The following is a 16,850-nucleotide window of genomic DNA, read 5'->3' on the forward strand; positions in this document are numbered from 1 at the left end:
ATCCAGTCCATTTGAAATAGATAAAACAATTTTCTTTAAATAAAGAACATGGGGGTGTTTAAAGCTTTCAAAGCTATTGGGTGGAAAAAAACTTTTTTTACATCAGGCAAGTGTTTCTCTTGGACATATTACACATATGGAAAAGCAAGAGTCAGAATAGAATTATGAAGTTACTGTACAATTTCTGCATTGCTGCACACTCAAAAAATGAGCTGACAAACAGATAGAGAGAAGGGGAAGCTCAGGAGAAGTTCCAGCCTATCAGTCATTACTTTTATAAACTATAAACTATCACTGCTCTATTTTGATTAGCAGGAATTTTTTAATAATGAACAAACAGACGCCAGATTTGAATAGTTATAAAGGTACCAAAATGCTGGAAATGAATCTGAAATGTTTTAAATGTATTGCTACAAAATTTACATGATTGTTTTGTACCTTGTTGTTATGTCTAATATTAATCAAAGTAAAACTATTTCTTTTAAAGATTACAGTATACTCATAGCCATGTTTGTAGTAGATTTTGAATGATACGTTTCAAACTGCCTAGAATATAGAGTCTTATCGCAGGGACATACTGTACGCTACTTTGTTGCATTTACCTATCCTTCAGATGACTTGTGTATTATTTACTGAGTGAATCTGAGATGCCGTTCAGCTGCACAGACCGGCCCAGAAATATATACATGGAATCTTATCACTGTATCACAGAATGAGTATAATAGATCTCACATATTCTGTGTTTTCCTATTACTAGTGGATGAAATCTAACACCCGTGACTCTGGAAAATCAGTGACTACATCTCCACCGGTGCAGATACCAATGATTGTGCAGGAGAAAGAAGAGCTACATCTATATACAGAAATTAATCTGTGTCCAGTCTTAGGGAAACCATCACCTGCACCAAAACTTTCAACAAGCATGGGTTCTTTGGTTTATTGCTTAGATTCCGGTGCAGATACCTACACCCAAGCGCAGGCAATTGATGCTCTCTCTCCTGTATATTATGCATCAGTGCCACAATGATGATGACTATCTGCAAGATAAATACAGTAACTATATACAGTTACAATGGAGCCAGGAGCAAAAATATTTTATAATGTGTATATTAAGAATCGGGATCCAACAAGTCCACTGATCAGTTTGAAAAGGAGACAAAGTAAAATAATCTTCAGGAACATTTTGATTTGGGCAAATTTTTTATGATTGCGCAAACTAAATTTAATTTGATTCCAGGGTTTCTTTGTTTTCAGGAATAAAACTGGCATGATTTTTGCTAACCTTAAAATATGTGTTTGATGCATCCCTTATTATATTTGCTATGTTTTTGTTTATTGCAGGAGACATAATAATAAAAACATATTTCAGAATCCTGTAAAGGATGTAAGTAGTCAGCAAGACATATATATCTGACTGCCGTATGGTGTAAATAATCATTTGTGAGCTTCACACTTTGAAACTCTTGAGCAGAAATTGAGGGTGATCACTAAGCAAAAGTAAGATGATATAGGTGGTTACCATGTGTCGCAAGTACTTTGCCATACATCCAGGGGCGGATTGGGAACTAAAAGTGGCCCTGGAAAAATTTCTTGAAGTGGCCTCATGTGGGCGGCACCAAATCAATGGTAGGCGGAACCAACACCAAAGTAGGCAGGATTAGTACACAGGGCCATAACTAGAGGGGTGTGAGGTGTCGCAAAGGTTCCCGAGTTCTCGTGAGATCAGATGTCACACATATCCTAGACGAAAACACATAGTCTACCAGCAGGTCATGGGGACCAGAAATCCAGGGAGTACGAATTATACAATGAGCACATAACATGCTAATCATGTAAATATATGCAGAAATAATAAGGAAGCATGGGTATGATTCACATATGTACGCTAATGCATTCGGAGCTGCAATCCCGAACGCAGCAGATATGCAGAAACATGCTAATCTGCAGCCGCCTTGAAGCGGACTGAGATGCCCACCACTGACTTTGAAGATCTAAGCAACTTCACAGCGGTGGCCACAAATCTTTCGATAATTGATCACTATGTTTGTGCGGAATGGCTGCGGGAACTGAGACTCTGAGGCCACATTTCGAGCATACCATATCACAGTTGCATACCCGAAAATGTCCCAAAAATGGTCTCAACACGACTGCGTTTTTGCAGCCACTACCAATAACAGCCCCCAAATGGTCTCTGGCTGTCGATCATTTTGACAAGAAATCCTCACTGCAAGCGGCATTGGGGGTAATTCAGACGTGATCGGTAGGGTGCGTTTTTTGCATCTTTGTGATCAGGTAGTCGCCGCCTACAGGGGGAGGTTAGTGTGTGTGTGTGTGTGTGTGTGTGTGTGTGTGTGTGTGTGTGTGTGTGTGTGTGTGTGTCTGTGTGCAGGTGTGAGATCGCATGTGCTGGAGAGCTGCTCAAACAGCAGTTTGTGCAGTCTCTGCACAGCCCAGGACTTACTTACCCACTGCGATGATCGGGGCCAGAGATGACATCAGAAATTCTCCCTTCAAACGCCTGGTCCCTCCTGCGTTTTTCCAGACACTCCCTAGAAATGGTCAGTTGCCACCCACAAATGCCCTCTTCCTGTCGATCTCCTTGTGATCGCTGGTGCGTTTGGAATTTTTGCTCCATCCCGTCGCTGACCGGTAATCCCCGTTGTAGCGGTACATACGCATGTGCAGTTCAGACCTGATCGCAGCCTGTGAGAAAATGCACAGCAGCGATCAGATCTGAATTGGCCCCATTGTCAGGATACCTTGGCGCGTACACAGTGCAACTGTGCTGATAATCGCTTATTGTAAATATCAGCCTTGCGTATATCTCTGAATTAGGTCCTATATATGAAATGCATGAAAATTAATAAAAATGAAAACTAAATAAGATACAATAAAAACCTAAACGTAACATCACCCAAATTACATATATTAAAAAAATGACATACAGAATGAGTGACATGTATCATTATCAAAGTGAACCATATATAAAAAAAATTAACAATTTAGCATAAAAATTATGAATGTATAAATATAATCACGCAAACACTTACTGCATAAACCTCATAAAGGGGGTTATTCAGGTTTGTTAGCAAACCAAAAAAGCAAGCAACTGGACAAATCCATGTGGGGCAGATGTAACATGTGCAGAGAGAGTTAGATTTGGGTGGGTTATATTGTTTCTGTGCAGGGTAAATACTGGCTGCTTTATTTTTACACTGCAGTTTAGATATCAGTTAGAACACATCCCACTCAAATCTAACTCTCTCTGCACATGTTACATCTGCCCCCCTGCAGTGCACATGGTTTTGCCCAGTTGCTTGCTTTTTTGGTTTGCTAATGAGGCCCAAAGTGGAATGGGGATGATATACAGACTGATGGCTGTCAGTATACCAACAGCAGTATCCCGTCTGCCGGTATACCGGCAGTGAGGCAGCAAGTCCCTTTGTGGGCTCGCTGTGCTTGCCATGCTTCTTGCCCATTTCTGTTCCCATTCAGTTGGTGGCGTGGACCCACCAACCAAGTGGGAATTACAGGAAGGGGGGGGAATTGGGTGTTGGCATTGTGACCGCCAGCAATATGTTGGCTGTCGGAATTCCGGCGTCAGGCTTCTGAACGCTGGGAACCCGATAGCCAGCATTATAACTACATCCCCCCAAAATTACCAGATACATATAGAAGAACTAAGCAAACAATGCTGACACTACCATAACCAATACATTGATACGCAGATAAAACATGCATGGGGGCAGATGTATTAAGCTGGAGAAGGGATAAAGAGGTGATAAGTGCAGGGTGATAATGCACCAGCCAGTCATTACAGATTTGAAAAATGACAGTTAGGAGGTGATTGGCTGGTGCGTTATCACCTTCCACTTATCACTGCTGTATCACTTCTCCAGGCTTAATACATCTGCCCTATTGTGAAAGTAACAACCACCACAATGTCTGTGAAGTATGTCACAGGGAGCGCCCAGTGACTTACTGCTTCTGTCTATGGAAGAGGTCCCTAGTACTTGGCCTGGTTGCTGGTGCTGCTGTTGGCCCTGGCACTGAGTGCTTGGGCAGCTGTGCAGGCTACAGACTCTCGGTGGCATTGTTTTAGTGGGACAGGCAGCCATGGAGCAGGAGACAGGCAAGACAGAGAAGGCAGTGCGGGAAGCTAGGGACGAGCATAGTGCGGGCTGTAATTATTGGGAACTCTCTACCGAGTCCTTATATATATATATATATATATATATATATATATATATATATATATATATACATATACATATACATACACTGAGGGGTGGGAAGAGGTTTCCTCAGATGTCAACGACTGCAGGGAGGGGTAGGCGGCAGTTCCTCCCGGAGACAGTGCAGCATGGGACACACACAGTGGAGGGCAATTACCACGAGCAGGAGGGACAGTTACAGGTGAGTGCAGTTACAATGCAGGGGGGCAGATATAGGGTGCAGGAATGCAGTTGAAGGGGGGGTGCAGTGGTATCACTTGCATTGGAGGCAATTACAGTGTACAGGGGTGCATGCAAAGGGGGGCAATTACAAAGTGCATGGGTGGAAGTTACAGGGTGAAGGAGTGGCAGTTGGAGGGGGTGCAATTACAATGTATATTGGTGGCAGTTACAGGGAGCAGTTGCAGGCATTGCAATTAGTGGGTACAGGGGTCGTAATTACAGAAACAACAGGCGGTAGTTACAGGGTCAGGGGGAGGTACAAGGTGCAGGGGTGTCAGTTGTAGGGAGGTCAGTTAGAAGGTGCACAGGTGGCAATTACATAAATCTCATCACCATTCCGTCTCCCTCTACCTGTTGCACATAGCCTTCACACAGATATCAAATAAACCAGTGTGTACTAAATGCATTCCCTCTAGGAATAAGGAATGGCATTTTAAAAAAAATTGTGTTTTTAATTAACACAGTGATTTTTAAGTGTACCAGGCTGTTGATTAAATCCAAATTCAATTCAAGACGAATACAGCAGTAGAAGGGAACCTGTGGGTGGGTAGAGAGAGGTTGGGGTGCCATGGATATGAGGGGGGAGTAGGAGAGCAACCTGTGTGTGTGTGGGGGAAGGGGGAGGGGGGTTTGGGAGTGCTGTGGATTGGGGTGGGGTAGGGTGGAATGGGGTGAAGCTGGGAGAGGAACGCATCTCACTGGCTGCACATGTGCAGTGCTTCTGCGCATGCGCACTGTGTAAAGGGCTTCAGAGTGCTACAACAGCGATCATCTCTGAATTAGGCCCTCTATCTGTGTTAAAGAAAGGAATGGACATTAGGTATAATTAATTGTAATCTACAGTGCACTATTAACGTTGGTCAAATAAATGACATCTTAATTTTATTTTTCACTCTGATTGTATATTGGGGAAAGCATTTTTTAAAATGAATGGTCTTACTAATTGATTTATAATCTTTTACTAATTTCTTTTGCGCCGATGTCATAATTTAATTAATTTATCTTGAGAGGGTAACCTTGTGGGGAGGAGGGGTCGTGGGTCCCGTGAATGGGGGGAGTGTGGAGCTGTGATGGGAAAGATGACAGGTGAGGATAGCCTGTGGGGGCAGAGGGGTCGCTGGTGCCACAAATGGGGGGAGGGGGTAGTGAGTGCCGCAAATGGGGGTTATAACTGTGATGGGAGAGAGGGCAGGTGAGGGTTGCCTGTGTGGGGTGGGGTGGGGGGGCAGGTGCCACAAATGGAGGGGTTGGAGCTGTGATGGGAGAGAGGATAGTTGATGGTAGCCTGGGGAGGGGGGAATCGCGGGTGCCACAAATGCAGTGGGGTTGGGTCACAGGTGCTGTAAATGGGGGGGTTGGAGCTGTTATGGGAGAGGACAGGTGAGGGTAGCCTGTGGGGGGGGGAAGCATGTGGGGGTGGTCACAGGTGCCGCGAATGGGTGGGGGGGTCACAGGTTTCGCAAATAGGGGGATTGGAGCTGTGATGGGAGAGAGGACAGGTTAGAGTAGCCTGTGGGGTGGGGGGATAGCCGGTGGGGGGGTCATGAGAGCTGCAAATGGGGGGATTTGGGCTGTGACAGGAGAGAGAGGGCAGGTGAGGGTAGCCTGTGGGTGGGGAGGGGCCGGGGGTGGTCATGAGTGCCGCGAATGGGGTGGGGGGGTCGCAGGTGCTGCAATTGGGGGAGTTGGAGCTGTGACAGGAGAGAGAGGACAGGTTAGAGTAGCCTGTGGGAGGGAGGGGGTGGGCACCACAAATAGGGTGGTTGGAGCTGTGACAGGAGAGAGAGGACAGGTAAGGGTAGCCTGTGGAGGGGAGGGGCCGGGGGGTGGTCATGAGTGCCGCGAATGGGGGGGGTGTAGGTGCTGCAAATGGTGGGGTTGGAGCTGTGATAGGAGATATAGGACAGGTGAGGGTAGTGGGGAGGGAAGAATGTGCAGCGATTGAGGTGGCGGGGGGAGCTGTGATGGGAGAGTGGACAGGTGTGGGAGAGGAGAGGGAGTTCGTGGGTGCCGTGGATGAGGAGGAAGTTTGGAGCTGTGGGGGGAACTGGAGGGAGGGACTGCTGCAGAGCGTTTGGTGCTGTGGAAACTGGAGTAAAGAGAACAAGAGAGGAGACCCACGGTTGAGAGGGGAGAGCCAGGATCGGAATTACAAGAAGAAGAGAAAGAGAGAGAGGCCACTCACTGCATGGCCACGTGTCACTGCATTCTGTCTGGGCGGATACTAGCAGGGGACTGGAGAAGCTCTGTCTCGAGTCGCAAGAGAACAGCCTATTCTTGTGGCTGCAGAAGTGCAGACCTCTACCCAGCTGCGCCCTGTGACAGGTCCCGACGGGCTGCCTATGCCTGTCACATGCTCCTGGGGGCGTGGCCACATGCAGCATTCGGCCCCGGAGCCCGGCCGGCCTCCTGGGGAACGTCCCGGTAATTTCAATGGCCAATCCGGCCCTGCATACATCCCACCCCTATTTGCATGCAAACTGGTATTTTTTTAACACTGGCATGCAACAATACTCACCCCCCTTCCCGGGACAACTTTTCTGATGTAGAGCTGTCCTTCAGTTCCCACTATGGGGTCTTCTATGAGGATTGCTGTACCATGGCTCCACAACATATAGCTGCGATATCTGATGCAGATCTTTCCAAGTATGTGGGGGGTCATTCCAAGTTGATCGCATGCTGCAACTTTTTGCAGCCCGTGCGATCAACTAGATGCCGCCTATGGGGGAGTGTATTTTTGCATAGCAAGGCTGCGATCGCTCGTGCAGCCCTGCTATGGAAAAAGTTTTGTGTAGAACAAGACCAGAGTAAGAGTTACTTACCCTGTGTGATCAATCCAGCGTTGCAGGTCCCGGATTTACGTCAGACATCCACCCTCCAAACGCCTCAACACGCCTGCGTTTGGATCTCCACGCCCACAAAACGGTGAGTTGATGCCTGGTTCCGCCTTCCTCCTGTCAATCTTCTTGCAGTCACCGCTGCGGCCGCTATCTTCATTAGCGGTGTCGCTGCCTGGCAACAGCCGTTGCCAGGCAATGACACGCCTGCGCAATGCGGCCGCCTCTCATGCGCAGTCCCGACCTGATTGCATGGCTGCGAAGAAGAGCAGCGTGCGATCGGGTCGGAATGACCCCCATGGATCCATATGTATTATGTTAAACCACAGAAAGCAGCAGTCTATTTAGGTTTCACCACACTTTAACATTGATACATCATGCCCATAGTTCAGATCCCAGAGAGTGTGTGGACGGAATTGCAGGCAATGTAGAATTGTACTAACACATACCATAAATACACCTGTTTTGAGATATAACTTTTGCAGCAGGGATAGGATTGCTGCAAGTGTGCACTGGTGATGGTGATGGGTATGATACCATGACTATGGATGACCAAGCTTCTGCCACAGTCATGTGTACTCATTTAGAGCCTAAATCAGAGGTGCGCATGTCAGTGTTGATGCAGTAGAGTAATTTGTTGCCACTGTGCATGTGCCAAAGTCACACTGTGCACTTACTGCAATTGAAGAGCAATAGAGCAAACACAGAGGATTTCTAAAAGTATGTGATGGGTAGTCAGTGCAGGGCCCCAACTGGGGGTGCAATGGGGGCATGCTCCCCGGGAGCAGGATTTGAGGGGGCGTGGAGGAGTTACAGAGGAGCAGGGGGGTTACCGGCAGTGCTGTGCTGTTCCAGTGAGACAGTAGATGGCTCCCAGGGCAGTGTCTCTGACCCAACTGTCTGCCCTCAGCTGGCTCCAATGCTGTGTGGGTGAGTTCCAGTACCTGGGATCTCTCCTATACCAGCTACTCTCTTCTTTGCCATGCAGTGCTGCGACTAGTGTGCGGTGCACATTACAAGCTATAGAAGTGAGCTGTTTGTGCTGTGTTTTTCAGCAGGCTATGATCCCGGCTGCCTGCCCAGCACCAACCAATAACTAGCAGCCAGCTACACACCATTGAGAGGACACACTGCCCCAGGTTTCTGCTTGTTAACAGGTGCAGTCACCGATGTTGCAGATATCAAAGGCTTAATTTGCTAGCTATCCACTCGACAGTGGAAACTAAGGGCCTAATTCATACCTGATCACAGCAGCAAATTTGTTAGTTAATGGGCAAAACCATGTGCAATGCAGGGGGGGGCAGATATAACATTTGCAGAGAGAGTTAGATTTGATATAGATATAGATATATCTGTGTGTGTGTATGCATGTATATGTATATAATATTGTCAAATACTGTGACAGAGGCAACATTCTAAAGGCCTAACAGCTACATATATATGTACTAACGGGATAGTACGTATATTATGCATACACATAACAATCACAATATCAAAGGTGACCTCATATTCACCATTATAGTCCAAAAGCATAAGAGAATCCATTTTGTTTCTAGCTAAATGAGAAAGCATATTCATATGAACTTTATACAGCCTAAGAGACTAGTATTAAGTCCACATACGCACATCTGAAGTTCAGTTTAATTCCTAATAAGGAATACCCACACACACAACTTTAAACAATGGAAAATTAGGAAAATTGTATACTTTATTATAATCAAGGACACATGGTTAAAAAGCACGAGTCAGCCTCATCACAAGGATGTATTGGCTAAATATCTCTTGGTTGTCTTTGCCAATTGTCCTAATATTGCATAACACAGTACTCAAGATGCATGAAATCATATGGGAGGGTTTTAAGAATGGGGCGTAACTGTATGTTATAAAAATCATTGTATTGACATGTTTCTGGGTTGATTCATTTTGACCCAGGGAGAGAGAATGTGGTCTCTCAACCTGTATATGGGCGTGGTCCGTAAAAACAAATATTCACTTGCTTTTCTAAATCTGACTTCCATACAGTCATTTACTTAACATTAACTCAACAACAACAACATGGTTAAAGTATTATTAATCAATTTGGGGGCTTGTTCCTTAGGACCTACAAATCTCAATCTCTTCATTGAATTCTCAAAGGGGTGTGCCAGCCAGCAGCTAAGGATGGAAGGAATATCCCAGGATCATTACAACACTGGTAAGTATAGAATATCATGGTATGTGCTATATGCCAGTACATGCTGTTTCTATACCTGCCAGCTGTCTGTGTGATTTTATTTTTATAATATGAAAATTAGGAGTGTGGAGATTGACTAAGCTAGGAAAATAACTCAGGGACCTGTTTGTTGTTGCATGTAAATGTGGTAAATTTAATCCAAAAGTTGTGATATTGAAAAAAAAATGGTAACCTCTGTTTTTCACCCTATGAGTAATTGTGTGAGTAAATGCTGTGGACCACCATCACGGGGTTTGGAAGAGTTCCAATCTGAGCTCACAGTGTCACATGCCCATCGTTAACGCTGTGAGTGACAGATAAATAAGGGCCAAAGTAATGTGAAAACACATAGATCACCTCCCTCTTGAAGAGACAGCTACATACCTGTGCAAGAGTGTAAATGAGTATAAATAGGGTGATTACCTGAGGTTATAGTTGATTATAATTTGTTTATAGTTATAAAGTAAAACTGCTGCTAATAAGAGCTGCTGATTGTTTTAACCATATCCAGATTCTGATAGAAAACAGAATCTGTGGATTAGTGTCCCAATTATATCCTGAGTCTGTTTGCTAACATTGTAGTGCACTAAGAGACAAGCAACTTTTAACTTGGCATGTTGCTTTGTGATTGTAGTTTGGGATAAGAGGGTATACTACTGCAGTTTCCCAGTTGACAGACGAGTTGCGTGTGTGAAGGATTGCAGGGATTGTGAATTTTTCAGCATATGGGAAGGGCAGGGAGGATTAACCCTAAGTGTGTATATCATGTTATGGAAGAAATATTCCATATATGCACCGATTTTGTATAGTACTGTGACCAAGGGGTACAGTCTACAGAAAATGTGAAGAAAAAAAAACAATGCTGTGCATTTCAATTATGCTGTATAAGTTTGGCCTGATCAACCAATACAATGGGAAGCGTATATTGAAATCTGCAAGATATTGAAGTTTGCAAACTGTTTTTTTATTATTTAATTTATGGGCGCCCAACGTATAAAATGTATATGGATTGCAGAGTAATATGAGTAATGAAGTTCAGATTCATGGACGAGAGTTACAGTATGATATGAAAATGAAATACTGTACATCGGGCTGGAAATAAAAAAAGGAGAGGTTAAAATAAATAAATATGAAAAAGACTATGAAACTATGGTACCAAAAGGACACGCCCTGCGCTCGCGAAACTGTATATAATTTTGTGTTTTATGGTGTCTTGTATGTAGGACATGAAAGTTCAGTGTTTGTTATGTTAAGTATATTCTCAGATCTGTGTCTAACAGAAACTTTCTGTCTGTGACTGTTTGGCATGTTTACAAGTCTTGTGAATAATGTTTATATATGTGTTGAACTGAGGAAAGAAAAAGAGTTAAAGATTTGAGAATGTCCGTGTTCGAATGGTTTTTGGCAGATCTGAACTAAATATGATTAGAAATGTGTGTTTATCTGATGTTACTATTTAACTGTAAAGTGAAGTTTTCCATATGGTATTGTTTAATACCATATGGATTGTATTGCGATATAAAGAAGAAGAAAAAAATAAAGTTTTTTTTCCCTGTAAAATAAGTAAAAAAGCCTTCAGTCTCCAATGCTGTGTAGCACGGAGAGCTAGGGAGCTGTAACAGCCCAGACTCATGCCCCCTTTCCGGCAGCAGCAGCATAAGGCCATGACGTAGTGAAGAGAAAGATGGGGAAAAAAAGTATTCATTTACTTTTTTTTCATCTAATGAGATGGATCATAATAAGCATAAGCAATACTCTAGATATGTTTTGTGCTACAAATGCTGTTGGAAGACAATGATTTGTAATTTTAAATGTTTGTTAAACAAACGATCTACTCTATTTTTAAGATAAGAACTAATTTAGTAAACTGATATCTTAAACAGATAGTCTGTAGAGAGAGCTGCCAATAAAAAGAGGTGTATTTACAGGAACATTACTGTAATCAGGAAAAATCCCAGCAGCATATACAGGCTAGAAATGTCAGCGCAGCTGTCCGTCTTATGGTGCACTACAGGCACCAGAAATGCTCTCTCCCCCTCCTGTTTTCATTCCTCCCCCTCCCTTCAAAGCGTACAAAGCTAACAGATCTGCATCTGGCAGACAGGCAAGAAGACTATGCCCCATCGCTGCAAACAATACTTCTCCCTCTCAAAGGTGGGCTGTATGGGGGAAGTTTTCAAAGCTGCAGCAGCTAAAATCATAGGGAAAGATAAAGTAAATTATATGTAAAGTACATTCTGTAAATCACAGATTGCTACAAGCAATTAATCACTATGCTTCCAGTATTAACATACTTTTAGACAATTCTTCAAATTTATTTGGAAGAAACCTAATTTGTAAGTTACAGTGTAAAATATACTGTATCACGGATGAGGTATTTCTACAGATTCCAGAAAGTATAGAGTAGGGACAGATTCAGTTGGATACATAGCATACATATATATCACTTGCCCTGTGATTCTATAAATGAAGGTAAAGGATATGCTTGCTAAAATCCATAACAAAGTATAGGCATTGGTATATTAGATATAGATTGCAAAGGTTCTTAGTGGACTGCACGATATGCAATGATGAACCAGGTTCCGTAGCCAGAAAGTCTAGGGGTATGATTGTATAAAAAAGCTATACAGATAATGTGAGCGGTTTTGATAAGTTTGTCTGAATAAGTAAGTTTTCAGGGAATGCTTCTATGTGGCAAGGCATTCCATAGAATGGATGCAGTCCAAGGAAAGTTTGTAGTTGTGCATGGAAGCAAGTAATGAGTGTGGATAAGAGACGTAGATCTTGTGAAGAGTGGACTGAGTGGACTGGCCAGTCTGAGAGATATTTTGAGATAAGCAAAGAAATGTATAGTATGTTGGTGTAGTATGATTACTAACCTTGTGTGTAAGTAATGGTAGAATACAGGCTACCCAATAAGAAAAAATTGATGTTGATGAAATAGATTACACTGTATTGGACTAGATTAAGCAAAAGATTTATAAACTATCTTTCTTTGTACTAGCAAAAATAACCTACATTCTTTTGTACCTACAGATTGTTTACCCAGTATGTGGATGATCTACTGTCGTGCTATAAATTATTTGAAGTATCGGTGCTAGATACTAAGTTTTCTTGCAGAACAGGACACAAGGCATCGCAAGACAAAATTCAATGGTGTGCTGACATAGTTAAATACCTAGGTCATTATTTGGCACTAGGCCAAAGACCGTTAAACCCTCAGAGGGTGGAGCCTTGGTACACATTTATTAAGAGATATATATGTATGACCAGATGATAAATCTCTGAATACAGTTATTTTTTTTGTAAGTGCTATGTGCATGCATTAAAGTTCATAACCAAAGAAATTATAGAAGGGAATACAATATATTACACTTTATCATGAATAAGACATTATGGATACACAGTCAGAGCCAAACCATCAACTTATGTATAAGAAAAAAAATAATGTTTAAAACTGTGGTTAAGCAGTAGATTTTGTATAATGTGTACATCTTACCTCTGACAGTATACAACTTTGATACAGCTGCATACTTGTCTTCCTCACCCCCAAAAGTGGGGAGTATAGGGAATATAATGTGGATGAGTAAGACAATTAGAATTATTACATTGCATTTTTACATTGCATTTAAAAACTGACAGTAATAGGAGAATACTTTCTCTAGTATCCATAGGGGATAATGGGATAGTGAATTACAGTGCATTAACTGAAATTAGTATGTGAATTAGTGAATTAGTATTAGTAATAGTAAAGTGTTGCTGCCAACTTTTGCTATGGGAAATGTCATGAGTTATGCACATCTAAGGGTAACTAGCATGAAATAGATTGTACAAGCTTTCTATGGTAGGATGAAGTTTAATGGAGAAATATACATTGTGTTCTGGCATTTGACCAAAATAACAAATTATGTGATAATGAGAGGGATAGTGATGGTGATAAAGAAATTCTATAGTATGTTTACTGCAGATGTTTGGGTTGATTAAAAACAACATTGTTTTAATTAGAGATGTGCACCGGACATTTTTTGGGTTTTGTGTTTTGGTTTTGGATTCGGTTCCGCTGCCGTGTTTTGGATTCGGACGCGTTTTGGCAAAACCTCCCAGAGAATTTTTTGTTGGATTCGGGTGTGTTTTGGATTCGGGTGTTTTTTTCAAAAACCCCTCAAAAACAGCTTAAATCATAGAATTTGGGGGTAATTTTGATCCTATAGTATTATTAACCTCAATAACCACAATTTCCACTCATTTCCAGTCTATTCTGAACACCTCACACCTCACAATACTATTTTTAGCCCTAAAATTTGCACGAGGTTGCTGGATGACTAAGCAAAGCGACCCAAGAGGGCGGCACAAACACCTGGCCCATCTAGGAGTGGCACTGCAGTGTCAGACAGGATGGCACTTCAAAAAATTGTCCCCAAACAGCACATGATGCAAAGAAAAGAGAAAAAGAGGTGCACTGCGGTTGCTGGATGGCTAAGCTAAGCGACACAAACACCTCAATATCACAGGAATTATTCGTTCTTCTAATCAATGGTATTATTGGTCCAAATCACTGGAAGAAAATGACAAAATCACTGGAATTATTCATTCTAAACAATGGTATTATTGGTCCAAATCACTGGAAGAAAATGACAAAATCACTGGAATTATTTGTTCTAATCAATGGTATTATTGGTCCAAATCACTGGAAGAAAATGACAAAATCACAGGAATTATTCGTTCTAAACAATGGTATTATTGGTCCAAATCACTGGAAGAAAATGACAAAATCACTGGAATTATTCGTTCTACTCAATGGTATTATTGGTCCAAATCACTGGAAGAAAATGACAAAATCACTGGAATTATTTGTTCTAATCAATGGTATTATTGGTCCAAATCACTGGAAGAAGACTGACGTTTTTGGGATTATGAAGACATAATGTTTTTGAATATAAATCCTAAAGCAGGTGGTGTATTAGAGCAAAAGAGTGCAAGAGACCAGCCATGCAGTTTCTGAAATATTATGACAAAATGTTACTGTATTTCATAAGCACTCATTCCTAACTCTGCTAAGAACTGTTTAGTATACTGTATCTGGCTTCCATGAGGTAGTTGTCCATTATTTCAGCTTCCATTGACCTTTTTGAAAGCGGTAGAAGTTATTGATTCTTTTTTTTTTCGCCTATTTTTAATTTTCTCCTGCATAGCCCAGTAAGATGTTGCAATGTTAAGTATTGACTTGTGCCTTCTGGGGGTCCACTTCTTCACCAAACCCAGCCAAATCTCATCCTGATTCCTAACCCTCTGTTCCACATTCTCTATGTATCCCATCTGTGTCGCCCATGTCTGTCTACCCCTCCCCTTTAGATTGTAAGCTCTCACGAGCAGGGCCCTCTTCCCTCATGTGCTTATATACTGTTGGTCACCAAAATGCTGCACTGTAATACTATATATACTGCTCACAAAAATGCCGCACAGATATGGAATGGAAACTTGCAGTGACACAGAGCTGCAAGATACAGCAATGGCCTACTGTACAACTATATACTGTTAGTCACCTAAATGCTGCACTGTAATACTATATATACTGCTCACAAAAATGCCGCACAGATATTATATACTGGTGGTCCCCAGTCCCCACAATGCAGCACACTGATCAGATATTTGCAGCACACTGAGCACAGATATGGAGCGTTTTCAGGCAGAGAACGTAGATATTTTCAGCACACTGAGCACAGATTATTTGCATCACACTGAGTACAGATATTTGCAGCACACTGAGCACAGATTACGGAGCTTTTCAGGGAGAGAACGCTGCCACGTCCTCTCCGTTCAATCTCCAATGCACGAGTGAAAATGGCAGCGACGCGCGGCTCCTTATATAGAATACGAATCTCGCGAGAATCCGACAGCGGGATGATGACGTTCGGGCGCGTTCTGGTTAACCTAGCAAGGCGGGAAGATCCGAGGCTGCCTCTGAACCATGTAAAATAGGTGAAGTTCAGGGGGTTCGGATCCCGAGGAACCGAACCTGCTCATCTCTAGTTTTAATACAACATAGTTTAATGCTAAAAAGGAACTATAGTATGTGTAACAGGTGTTAAGGGGTAAAGTAAAGCAACAGAGTTTGCTGCGCTATTTGAGAAATGAATAATAAGGCCAGATGTGTGGTCTATTGTTTCAAAGGCAGTAAAGTTTCTTTACTGATAGAAAGAGTTTATAGGAGTTTGGAAAATATTTTTCAATTAATATGTGTAATGTTGAGAATAAAAAGTCATAATTTGACAGGGAAGGTTTAAAGAATGAAGCATTATTAATCTACATAGGAGACAGGAATGGCAGAATTTGAATCATGGCATGGTCCAATCGTTGGTTCAATAGTGGTAGAATTACACCTAAGCCTCTGCTTAGTCTCTCTTCTGTGTAATTTTTTTGTTATTCTTTTTGGAATCCAGCAAAGATATATTATCCAGAGACTGATTCAAAACTACAAAATTATTTGACCGATCAAATGTGTCACACAAATTATTTAAACAGTTACAAGAATATCAAAAGCTGCAAGAACCTTGGAAGGATATGTAACCAACACGAACATTCAGTCCGGCACAGGACACATCACTGAGAGAGTGAAGATTGTGTTATGGTGAGAAGTTGCGTATGTTTTGGTTCCATTACAGATCGCATAGGATGGTCCTTGGCAAGTACCGCTGACTACTGATACAGCCGTTGCAAAAGCTGCAGAAGAAGGACACCTAGATCCATGAGCTCGCGTTGGAATGAAAAGGTCAGAGACCGGAGCTTAAAGGAACCTAAAACTAAAAACAATTGTATGAAAATACAGAGACTTTTACTACTATTACTACCACAGAGTTGTATTTGAATGAACCCTTCAATCGAGATGGAGATGATTATGATCATTGATAATAGACTATGTGCTTATAAGCTAATATCCTACAGAACTTTTAACATTTTTGAAAGTATACTGGGAGCGATGTTATCTATAACAGCATTAGAACTTGTTTTCTTTTTCATTGAAGAGAGAGCGAGCAGACGTGTGGTGTAGGTATGAGTACTCATCCATTATTGTGGATGGGAATTATTTCAATAAGACCCTTCCTTCCTCTTCTCTAAGCAGGAAATCCAGAGAGATCTATGACCGGTGTAAAGATCACCCTGTGAAAAACGTGGTTGTATTATACTTCACTTGAAGAGAGATGTATAGATTGATGTATGGATAATTTAGGATATTATTCTGAGGAGTATCCAGTCCAGCAATTCCATTAATTGTTGAAAAGATTTTGGGTACTGGTGCTATATAAATATTATTGCTAATTATTATTATTATAATTGTTAGATATG

At 42.1% G+C, this 16,850-nt stretch overlaps 1 protein-coding gene across 1 annotated transcript in view; it reads left to right on the forward strand.

The window, feature by feature from the left end:
- The window catches only part of LOC134970551 (uncharacterized), a 95,790-nt gene extending 94,533 nt beyond the window's left edge, over positions 1-1,257 (forward strand). The window contains exon 9 of the mRNA XM_063946489.1: positions 758-1,257. Coding sequence (XP_063802559.1) covers positions 758-1,027 — 270 coding nt within the window. The 3' untranslated portion in view covers positions 1,028-1,257. The remainder of the gene's footprint in view (positions 1-757) is intronic.
- The last annotated feature ends 15,593 nt before the right edge of the window (positions 1,258-16,850 follow it).

Source organism: Pseudophryne corroboree, chromosome 1 (assembly GCF_028390025.1).
Source record: "Pseudophryne corroboree isolate aPseCor3 chromosome 1, aPseCor3.hap2, whole genome shotgun sequence".
Classification (NCBI taxonomy): domain Eukaryota; kingdom Metazoa; phylum Chordata; class Amphibia; order Anura; family Myobatrachidae; genus Pseudophryne; species Pseudophryne corroboree.